The sequence below is a fragment of the Hydractinia symbiolongicarpus genome, chromosome 13 (assembly GCF_029227915.1).
Source record: "Hydractinia symbiolongicarpus strain clone_291-10 chromosome 13, HSymV2.1, whole genome shotgun sequence".
In the NCBI taxonomy this organism is placed as follows: domain Eukaryota; kingdom Metazoa; phylum Cnidaria; class Hydrozoa; order Anthoathecata; family Hydractiniidae; genus Hydractinia; species Hydractinia symbiolongicarpus.
In genome coordinates this window covers 21950126-21962164 of record NC_079887.1, presented here as the reverse complement: position 1 = coordinate 21962164, position 12039 = coordinate 21950126, and the positions used below count along the sequence as shown (strand labels likewise).

Sequence of the window (12039 nt, the reverse complement as noted above, 5' to 3'; positions counted from 1 at the left end):
CAACAATAGACCTTTCTTACCAGGTCGGCGTTTTCTGTTTTCGCAATTACGGGTCTTTGACATACACGAAACCTTGTCGTAGCAATACCGAAAGTTTTCCATTAAGTTTAGCTCATTCTATGGGCTAACGATGAGCTAACGATAGTGCCCATGACGCGCTAAGATCTTAGCCAATGTTGTGAACGTAAAAGTACCTGCTTAGCTCCCAGCGGAACTTTAGCTCATCTTTTTTTCATCGTTTTTTCGGCTAACAGTGAGACATAAACAGTGCTCAAAGCGATTTATTTTTTTAAAAATAGTAGTATGTTTTGTTGTGAAAGGTCATTTTTAGTCTTTCTCGCATTAGATTTGGCCACGTAAAGATTTTCAACCAGGTAAAGATGCACCATAGTGAGAAGGTGAAAAGAATACATCAGGTACCCGCAGCTCAAAAATTGAGATCGGCTAACACATGCACACTATGGGTCAGTGTGCATAATGTGCTCATCGCTAGCCCATAGTGAGAACCAAGCTTTACTTCCCTTTCTCTTAAAAGCCTAGAGTTAGAATTTCTTTGATCTAAAAGAATGCTTTGATTCGGATAAGGTTCCATAACGTTTTTTTTCAAACCAAACGCATCATTCGCAACGAATACATTAGTCAATACATTAAGATTTTTTCCAACACTTTCTGGTTTAGGAATGCTGACGGTGTTAGTTTCAATTGCATGACCAAGGTGACTGTTGTTGTATACGTTATCATCACTCTTTCGTCCAGAATCTCCGATATCGACCATGACAAACACATACCTAGCGTTACAAACTGCCAATTATTATTATTATTATTATTATGAATGTTTATACAGGATGGATATAATTCAGTTTTTAAAAAACTGCTCTTAATATATGTCCTGTGAAAATAAAATTATAAAATATTATTATATAAACAAAATATATATATGCCAAAATTGAAATTTTATATTGTTTTTTAAGAGATTTCTGAAAATTTAAAATTAGATCATGGAGGCAGAAATAAAGAAGGAGATTGAACTCTTGTGTTTCTATTGAAATCATTTGTGACGCGATCAGTTGTAAATTTATTATTATTATTATTATAACAGTTAAAAACATGAGTTAAAAATACTAGCTTTACAATAAGGTATAAAATAATTTATTACAGGTTAAAATAGCTTTTAGTTTTTCTTACGAAACATGGTAAAGTATTCGATTTTTGAATTTCGATTGGCAAGTCATTATAAATCTTTGATCCCATAAATTTAAAACCAGATCTATTTACTTCAAGTCTCACTCTAGGTATTGTCAGTAAGTAATTGTTGTTTCGGGTGTTTCTACTGTGCGATCTTATCTCGAAGAAATCTTCAAAATTGCCACACACTGCTTTTTCCAAGCATTTTCTGACGAGCATGAAAGCATGTTTCTTTATTTCATTCATAATTGGTACTTGACGTTTCTCTGTCACCTTTCAATTCTTCTATCAAGCGATTGAAGCTTATTTTGCTGGCCGTTGGTAAGATTCAGGTTTGTAGTGCAGCAGTAAAGAAGCGTTGGCAGCAGCATTCCGACATAGTTTTAGTGATGGCATTGTTCGTTAAGTTGGATTTCAATGAGAGTAGTAAACGAAGCTTGGCAGACATTTTCTTGTAAAGACTTAAAAGGGGATGGTTCATTGACAAAGTCTGGTCGAGAACAGTCCAAAGATATCGATATTCAGTGGTTGCGTTAATTAGCTTTCCGTTGATTTCCAAGTTCAAGGTTGATCCGTTTTTATTCAAATTTTTGCGAGTGCCGAATATCATCGATTCGGTTTTTCCAGCCTTCAGATTTAATACGAGTTCGTTTTCAATGAAGTACCTGTCTACGTTTTTCAATTCAGCGTTAAAAGCGATCTCAAGTTGCTGGCTTGTTTTTCGTCCAATGTATAACACGGTATCGTCTTTGACTCCATAACTTCTTAGTTTTGACAGGAGAATGGAGTGGCTTAAAGTATCGAAAGCTTTCGACAGGTCAACGTAAAGTGCACCTGTTAAATTCCCTTTGTCCATCTCCTTCCTGATTTCCTCTGTCAGATAGAGTGTGGCTAATTCGGTAGATCGTTTTTTCTTGTATCCGTATTGGTTGGGTGTTAAAATTTCATTTTCTTCAAGATAGTTCACAAGTTGAACATAAACAGATCTCTCCATTATTTTAGATATGACCGGTAGGATGGAGATCGGTAGATAGTTTGACATTTCGTCCATTTTTCCACCCTTGTGGAGTGGGATGACCTTCGCCAACTTCCATTCAGTTGGTATGGTGGCTGTTTTTAGCGACAAGTTGATGATGAACGATAAGGGACTTGATAATGCTGTGGCTCCGTCTTTCAAAAGTCCTGATGGTATTTGGTCATAGCCTGTAGCTTTCTTGCGCTGCAACTTCTTCAGCTGACTTTCAACATTTGAAACGTAAGTGAACGCAAAAACAGAATTCGTATTTTCATTCACTTGACTTGGCTTACTCCATATAAATTCCTCCAGTTCAACAGATTTAAGTTTATTTGCACATATGGAAAAATATGAACAAAAACTACCAGCTTTTGTTAAGCTTTCTGCAGCCGATGTACATGTGCCATTATTTACCGACTTCCCTTTTGTTGAAAAAATGCTTTTAATAATTTTCCAAAATTTAACGGTTAACAAAATATTTTTAAAAACTCCACGCACTAATTACATCAGTCAATGTGTACAGATGCTTCCAATTCTTTTAAAAAATCATCATGGTTGTAGTTGGTGGAAGTTTTTGACCAGTGTGTCTTCGAACGCAAGCGACGCAATCGTGATCGCCTATACTCAAGGGTATAACTTTTGTGGAACGAATTAGCGAGTGATTGTTTGTACAAATCAAATCTATAAGGGTGCTTGATTCTCTTGTTGTTCTCGTAGCCGCTGTTACCAACTGTTTAAATCCCTGGACAGCCATTAGCTCTTTAAATTCTGAATGATCACTTTTATCTTTATAGTTAGGATTAAAGTCGCCCATAATGATAACTTCCAGCGACAGGTCGTTAACGGTCTCAAGCGTATATTGAAAATATTCTTTCCACTTCTTGTGTAAGTGATGTGAATTGTCCGGGGGTCGGTACATACAGCAAATTAGATAATGTTTCGCTTTTTCCGGGCATATTTCGATCCAAATGTTTTCTAAAAATTCACATTCAAGGTCTCCTCGTCGTATCCAGTTTATATTCTCCGATACGTATATAGCAACACCTCCTCCTAGGCCAGTTTTTCGTCTCTTTTCTACAAACTGGAACCCCGGAATACAAAACAAGCTATCGCTTTCGTGTACAATATGTGTCTCCGAGAGAGATAAAATTGAGTTTTTCTCTCTCGAAAATAAAGCCGTAAGATTTGGTAAACAATTTGTCAAACCTCTACAGTTTTAGTGAAATTACTTTAATCTACCAACATTTCCATCAGCTTGTGGTCCCAGGCACGCTTCAATATCTCCTGCTATCAATAAAAGTTGCGGTAAAATCAAACTGCGTTTTACGTAAGCTAAATTCCTGCTCTTTTGATACTGCCATAAACAACCAAAAGAAATTGCAGCGTCCACTCGTGTTAGATTTGTTGAAACTGCACTATTTGTGAACAGTGGCTTCTTTACAAGTATACCAATAATTAAAACAACAAGAATCTTTGCCAAGAGCCAACTTGCGTCCGCTTTGACCGCCATCATCCTTGCCAAAGCCATATACTTTTGTATAAGTAAAATATTCCGATCCAGTATTGTGTGATGCTTGTGCAACAGCATGCTTGCCATCAAACGCTCCTAGAGCATACAGGAAATTCCAATTAAGCTCGAACTCTTTAGACATTATCGTCAATTTCTGCTCTGTTGACAGTGGGTCGATAAATTTCTTTTCTATCAGAGAGTCCAAGGTAGCTTGTTTTAAGAATAATTTTGCTAAATATGGTCGGACGTGTCGGAGGGTGACCGCTAATCTCACCCTACGTTCAACAGATTCTCGCATCGCAGTGTGTTGTTTAATTATAGCAGAAGAAACAAAAATTTTTCGAAAGTTGTTGGTGACATTTAAAAAGAAAATTCATGATCGTGCAGTTTAAAGGGGCACTCCAGTGAAAAAAAAATATTTGAGAATAATGTTGTTTTGATAAGACAATACTAATTATGTCAGAATAAACCTTTTACAATCGTTAAAAATCTTTATTTATACCTTAATCGGGTCTGTAAACATCTTCAATTTTAAATAAATTTGCAAGGTCGCGTAAAGTCGAGAGGACTAGGTCTGAATAAATAATCTACGTCACATCGTGCAGAAAGTCCGTGAGCTCATCAGCACACCTTCTAAAAGATTTTTTAAATACAGTCTACATTGTTCGTTGATACGACGTCTTGTAATAATGACGAAGATTATAATTTAGAAAACATAGAATCGGATAATTCTCTTCATGAAAAAGACTTTACAAAGCTACAGCCACACAACTTTGAGCCTCTTGTGTCTCACAAGGGAGAAATTAATAATGATGTAAAGTGACGAGCTGTCTTTACTGACTCAAAGCAACGTTCTTAGCAAAATATTTTTTTTTTAAGAAATAAATATATTTAATCGCTTTTTTTAACATTCTTTTTGTCAAAAAACTTTATCATTTGCTTCAGTAAAAAATCTTTCATACTTTACAACCCAATTTATTTTTATTTTACAGTTCAGCAATATTTTTCCTCCACACGCGCTCTTTTGTGCACAAATTTTATGTAATGTTGAAATTTTATGTAATGTTGAAATTTTCTCCGTGATGGAGGACCATTGGAATGCGTGATCGAAAGATCGAATAATGTTTGGATCGTGATAAGTTGGTAAAACGGGGGTAATAATATTGTATAAATAAAAATAATCCTTATGATTATGGTATAGGTCATAAATGCGTTGCAGAAGCTACTGATTTATAAGTGGTTGTTTTGACAAAGTTGTTTTAGAAACTTCATTATCAGCATTACATGCAGCCTTAAACAGTTACAAAGTTTGAAGAAAAAGGGTACATTTAACCCCTAAAAATATTCGGCATGTCCTTCCATCAAAAAAGCTTTTTTTAGGGCGTGGGCCAAGAGACGTAAATGTTTAGGTTCGTACCTCAAATCTCGGGAGAAAAGTATCTTGGTTGATGTTAATACTTTAAAGGATGCTGATCACGATTTTAAACCCGCAGTTTTCTTTAATTTTTACAAAAAGTGTTACTATTTTATCGTTCACTTCTAACGCCGTCCTTTTAAAAAATAAAAATGATGCTACACCGCTACAATAACTTTGCGGAACGTTGTCCTGGTACGTGCTTGCAATAACATTCTGCGGAATACTATAGCTTGTTTGGGAAATGCAAAATGGCGAAGATAGTTTTGTAAAGGGATGACATTATGTAGCTAATCGTCTACTTATGGCCTATGACACATTTTGATAGTGTTCAATCATCAAACTTGATTAGATTGACAACAAAATCACTAAAAGGGTTTACTAAGTGCCGCAAAGAGTGGATAAAGTATGACTCAGAGCCTTAAAGAAACACATGTATAAAATCATTTGACTTTTTTCCACAACGCGAGGGTGGTGAGGGGGGGGGAGAGATTGGTTGGAAGAAACAATTTCTGAGTTATTTTATCATCGGCAATGTTATCAAAGATTTACAAACTGTGGAAAAGTAAAAAGAGCAAGTGACAAAAAGAAAAAGAGCAAATAAGCAAATAAGTAAATATTTTCAAATTCTTTGATTTTCTGTGTGAATAATAAGTTAATGTTGGATGTTAAATTTGTTAAATTAAGCCTTAATTGCTTAGGTTTCGCTTATACATTTTTATTTGACAAAAATAGTTCCTTAAGTTTTTTACCTACTGACTAGAATGAGGTTGTGTCAGTCAAACATCTACGTTCATCAGTAAAGAAGCCAACAACATGTAGTGTTGGTGCAAAGTCTGGTCATGTTTTACCAGCAGTATGTATTATATGCAACAAGAAAATTATTTATAAAACTGTAAGTGCTTATATTGATTATTTCGTACATTAAATTTTATAACGATGGCAAAAATGTTTTAATAGCTCCATTATGCATGAGGGTGCCGACTTACCAAAAACCTTGCATATATGAGGGCGAACTTGGGGGATTTTTCGGGTTTTTTTAGACAAAGTTTATCTATATTATATTTATGCATATGTTATTTAAGCTAAATAGCAAGAGAGTTAAAATTGGCTTGACAAATGTAGAAACTTTAAATCAACAGACATTAAAAGATGCAGCAGAAAAATGTGGAGGTAGGTACCTATTTTATATATATGTTCTATATACACAAGTGTGATGTTTTGAATGACAAAAGTGGAATTGTTTAATGTGTATCAAAATAAAACCTGATATTATAGTTTAATGCAACAATTTCTTATAGTGGTATACTGTGCAAGCTGGGGTGTGGACAAGATATGGTGGCATTGGAAGTAAGATATGATAGGCCATGTTACAACAGCTACACCAAAATGCTTTGGGCTGAAAAAAAAAGGGAAAACATTGATGTATGAAAAATCATTCATGAAGTTTTTTGACAAGTATATCAACGAAAAGTTAGTTAATCAAGGAAAAGCATATTTTTTTAAAACATTTGCACAATAGATTTGTGAAAATTGTTCAGACTGTGGAGCAATTAGATGCTTCCAACTACAAATCAGAGAGATTAAAAGCCTGTATACAACAGAGTTTTCCGCATATTGTTTTTCATCGACCAAGTATAAGATATAGTAGAGAGATAGTATTTCATGAAGTTATAGTTGCTGGACATTTGCTGCATCAACAAGAAGTTATGGAAACAGATACTCAATCACCTAGTCAAGTTGAAGAAAGATGTAGTCAGTTAGAAGTAAATGAAAGTTTTGAAGGTAAGTTCCGCATGGTTTTAAGGTTCAATTCCTTCGCTCGGCTTCACGTAATGTCTGGTGACAGTAATAAGGACATAATGCTGTGTGGCTCATGTATATGTAAATAGATGTAATATATACTTTGTTAAAGAAAGCAGTTTTTTAAAAATCCAGTAGAATTTAGTAACTTAGAATCAGAAAGAAATAGATAATATTGTTTAGGGTTACTAAATGTGCCAAAAATTTGTGGAATTAGAATGAAGTCTAAAACGGTCTGGTATTAGAAAAGATTTGTTCTATACATAAAATTAAGCTATGGTCAAAGAAAGAAAAAGAATATGCCAGGCCTTTTGAGAAAAATTTTGATACGTGTGTGGCAAAAAGCACGCCTCCAGTATTTTAGGTGTGCTTTGGTGCAATAAACTCATTTGTTGTATAAGCCGGAATTCAAAATTTTAAGCAATAGCTAAATAATTTTTCAGGGGATAACAAGTGGTAAATAAAACAAATTCTGTTAAAATAAACAATTCCTCTACATGACCAATTTTATGTGGTGTTTTTCTCTAATGTAAGAACAATCTGCAAAAAATCAAATGTTTGTAACAAAGTGTACTTACTCGAAAATATAAATACACTTTTAATTTTAACTTCTTCTTTTACGGCAAGGGGAAGCAAAAGTGCTGGCAATGCCTTCATACAAACATATCTTTTCAACACGCAATCGTCTGTATTGGGGATAGCGAATGTTCTGACGCCTCAACAGTTAAAGAGTTCGTATGCTCATTATACGGAAGCAGTAAGAAACGGTGTAATTAAGCTCGAGTGGAACTTTTTCAACAAGGCAAGTTTGCTGAAGAATTACTGTCACCGACGTTCGATGTAATGCAAAAACACACAAAGCGCGCAAACTTTCAGGCTTATATCTGGAAGAGGTGTCTATCTCAGTTTATCGATGCTCCAGATGTAAAAAATCATGGCTGGAACATTGAAAACGACGAAATTGTTGTAGATTGGATGGATACAGATTGCGCTGTAGAGATGCTGAAAGAATTGCTGTGGATGCAAAAGTGGGTGCAAAAAAGAAGTTGCAAATGTTTAAAGAATAAACACTCTCATGTACAAAGATATGTAAATGCATTAAATGCGAGAACGGAAAAAATGATATCGCAAAATCAAGCGAAAAAGATTGCGATGATGAGGTTGATGTTAATTTTAGTAACGTCGACTTTTTAATTGATGAGTCAGATATTGACGCATCAGACGCTGAAATAGTGAAATAACGTTGTTGTTGTTTTTTACTAAATATCGATAACACACGATCTGCTTTTTCCAATAGATTAGCTATTTAACTTATAATTAAGCTACTTACTTAGCTTTTTGTGTTTTTAGTTGATTTACATGAAAATGATATTAGGAACAAGTAAAAAAAAAGGCACACTGGAGATTTCAGTTCATCGAAAAGTTCTCGATACGACCCGATAATTAAATACTTACCTAGTTTTTTCTAGTTTCTTAAGGCTGTAAAAAAATTGTAAGTGTGTGTTAATATTTATATTGTGTCTACATGTATTTTTAAAATTTTTAAACTATATATTACAAAGAAATACTTTGAAAAGCACTTAACACGATAAAACACGATAACACACGAATAATGTATTTTTGATGCTCAATTTCTTGAAAACTGCGGGGTTACCAGCTTGGTAACATTCATTTTTGAATTCAGCATGTTTATAATCGCTAATTTATATATAGATACTTTTGTCCCGAGATTTGGGGTAGGAAACCTTTTTTCAGAGTTTTTATGACGGATTGGCCCACGGCCTATTTTTTGAAAAACAAAGAATAGAAACTTGACCGCTACGAAAGATACATGTGTAACTAGAATACCTTTTTGTCTGTGTTTGTATTGGAAATTGGTATAATGTTCTTTTATTCAATATAAAAATGTACAAAACGTTATTTGGTTGTGTTCTGTGGATAGTACAAATAATGTGGAATTGAAACGAAATAACTTAATGAAATCCTTGTACACAAACGTACCACTCAATGACGCCATAAAAGATTGTACCGAACTGCTATACTCAGGCAAATACGAACGGCCACCGTAGATAAAGAAACTTTTAAAAGTCTTGTTTCTTTATGTAGCCGCGACGTGATTATGTTGACACACGATGTTTATTATAAGCGAAGTGATGGCTTAGCTATGGGAAGCCCACCCGCCTCACAACTAGCAAATGGATGGCTAAGTAAGTTCGATTCTACCATAAAAGATAATGCTGAGTTATACTCAAGGTATAAGGATGATGTTTTAAGAAACATTAACCGTAACAACATTGATGAAAAACTCCAACAAATTAACAACCTACATCCTTCACCTGAAATTACTACAGAACGAGAAGGAGAGAATGCATCTATTCCTAGATAGGCTGGTTTGTCGTTCGAACAATGGTTTATCGTGCAAATGGTATACAAAGCCTACGGACACTGGCCTCACGATGAACGTTCACTGATTAGCACCTACAAAATATAAACGGTCGGTCGTATTTATCAAAATTTGGAAAAGGCTAAAATAATTCTTGAGAAGAATCAATACGCAAAGTCTTATATGTACATTATGTTCGCAAAACAAAAGATGAAACTGGCTATTGAATTTGTTCAAAAGAAGGAAATGTCAAAAAGCAACGCCATTGCCTCATTCAATGTCCGTAAAGAAAGTTTACAACGGCGTGTAAAGGGTACAGTGAAATCATTACCGGCAGAAAAATTACACAAAAATGTACTGCGTCGGTATCGCAGTGTTTTGTCAGAGCAGACGGAAAAAGATCTCTCTGACTACATTATCAAAATGGATAAAACATTTTATGGGTGGACAATAAAATGGAGATCAGAAGGGTCGTATATGATCATCTGTTCAAAAAAGACCACAAGGTGGCCGGTCTTGACTTTGTGAAAGGATTTTTGAGACGTCGCCCAGAATTGTCCCTACCTAAGCCTGTAGGTGTAGCGTTGAACAGAGTCTTTGGTTTGAATAAGTCTTCTGTTGATTATCGAGAGGTACTTTTGATAATCTGCAAATGTTAATGGAACAATACAAATTTGAAGCACATCAAATTTACAATTGTGACGAATCTGGTTTGACGCGCGTTCACAAGCCGGTGAAAGTAATTGCTCCAAAGGGTAAACGTGTCATTGCATCAGTTACCAGTGGTGAAAGAAGTCAAACTACCGCGCTAGTCATCTGTTACTGTGCATCTGGTAATTACGTGCCTCCTATGATGATCTATAAAAGGAAGCGAATGAAACCCGAATTGTTGGAATATGTCGCAGCTGGAACCATAGGCAGTTGCTCGGATAGCGGCTGGATTGACACCGACTTGTTCATGACGTTCATGAATCATTTTGCCAACCACACCAAAGCCAATAAAACTAATCCAGTTCTCCTTGTATTAGATGGACATAAGAGCCACACAAAGAATCTGGAATTAATTGACTATGCACGTGACAATGATATTTCAATTTTATCCATCCGCCACCCACATCTCACAAGTTGCAGCCATTAGACAGGAGTTTTTTAAAGCCGTTAAAGTGTGCATATAATTTACTCATATCGGGCATTATACCATCCAGTAGCTCCGAAAAAGTTGATTATGCTGCTGCTAATGTTGTTGGTGCCATTATCAGTAGTCCCAGTACTTCTTCATCCACCATACACGATGTCTCGTTCGATAGCATTAAAAAAGTCCCCTGTATCGTTGAACGCGTTAAAACTAAAAGATTTGAGGAATCTCAGATTATCACAGGTTCCCCATGTAAACAAGGACTTCTTGCTTAAAAAAAAAGTCAAAGTTAAATCAAGAGGAAAAAAGTCATTGTGAAAACGTCAACTCAAAAGTCCAAAATTAAAAGTGTTGCAAATAACGTGAGGCAGCAAAAACCTGATTCTGCGATAGATACTGAATGTCTATTATGCGGCGAGCTTTGGTCAAATTCTAATCCTGGTGAATAATGGGTTCAGTGCACAGAATGCCAGTTATGGTTCCATGATGACTGTTGCACAGTATTCACCAAATCTGGAGTAACATGTGACTTTTGCCTTGATGATTTATAACTTAGTTTATATTCAATACAGATGCGTAATGCTATCCTCAAAACAGTGCTCGACTATAACATTAAATCACAGGAGCCATATAACGAGGGTAATAAAGTAAACTGAGCTTTTACAGTACTCAGAGTTTCATGTATTCACTATACAATCCTCAGCTGTAAAATAAATTCAACTGATCTAAATTCCTATAAGTATAATAAAATTAATTGAGGCTGTAAAACGTGCAATAAAATCAGTAATTTACAATAAAAAAAGTGTCAAAATGTCATTATCAGTCTTTTGACTTATAATTGGCCAATAGATATTTGTTCATATGGCGGCATTTTGAAACGATCTCCGACCTTTTGTTTAAAAGTTCGTCTTTATTTTCGTAACTAAGGATTTCCAATTTCTCTTGCAGACAAAGTGGACACGATTTGCTTTTGTTCGAGTAACTTCTCACACGTTTTACGATCGACCAGTTTAACTCCGGCGTGATATTTTGGTCCTTTAACTGCCAGATGTAAGTGGACAGCGTGGTACTGTTCATGTACTTTTTGTTGTTGAAAGATAATTTGTGCCCACCGTAGCGTTCTTTGAACTCTTTCTCAGTTAACCCGATGTAGGCCTTTTTTGGTTGGTTTTGAGCGGTGACTTCGCATTTGTAGATGACAGACTGAACTCTGCAATTTCCTTGTAGAGGGCACGTTCTTTTAACTCTGCAATTGCATGTTGGTGTATCGATTATTTGTTTTGAAGAAACTTTTTTATTATGTGAATTAATGATGGACTTCACGTTTTCTGTACAACTGTAGCTGACTTTAACGTTATTCTTATTGAAAACTTTTTGGAGGTTGTTTTCTTTTGTAAAGTGCTTCTTAATTAGTTTCAGAAAGGATCTCCCGACGTCGTTAACAACATTTTTATTGAAGGGTGGGTTAAACCATATCACGTTTCGTTTCCTATTTCTGCCAATCCGATTGGGTTCCTTTTTATTGAAGGACAAGTTCAGGTTTTTGTATCCGCTTTTACGGAGGGCTTCTTCGTATTCCGGTTTGGCTTGGTCA

At 35.3% G+C, this 12039-nt stretch overlaps 1 protein-coding gene across 1 annotated transcript; it reads right to left on the bottom strand.

The window, feature by feature from the left end:
• Positions 1 to 427: 427 nt before the first annotated feature.
• LOC130623223 (uncharacterized) lies at positions 428 to 775 on the bottom strand. Its single transcript, XM_057438700.1, has one exon. It carries the CDS (start codon positions 773 to 775, stop codon positions 428 to 430), a length of 348 nt encoding a protein of 115 aa, XP_057294683.1.
• Positions 776 to 12039: the final 11264 nt, after the last annotated feature.

What these genes read in the sequence shown, in the direction of transcription:
- LOC130623223 (XM_057438700.1), bottom strand. Translation starts at nt 775, where the DNA reads ATGGTCGATATCGGAGATTCTGGACGAAAGAGTGATGATAACGTATAC.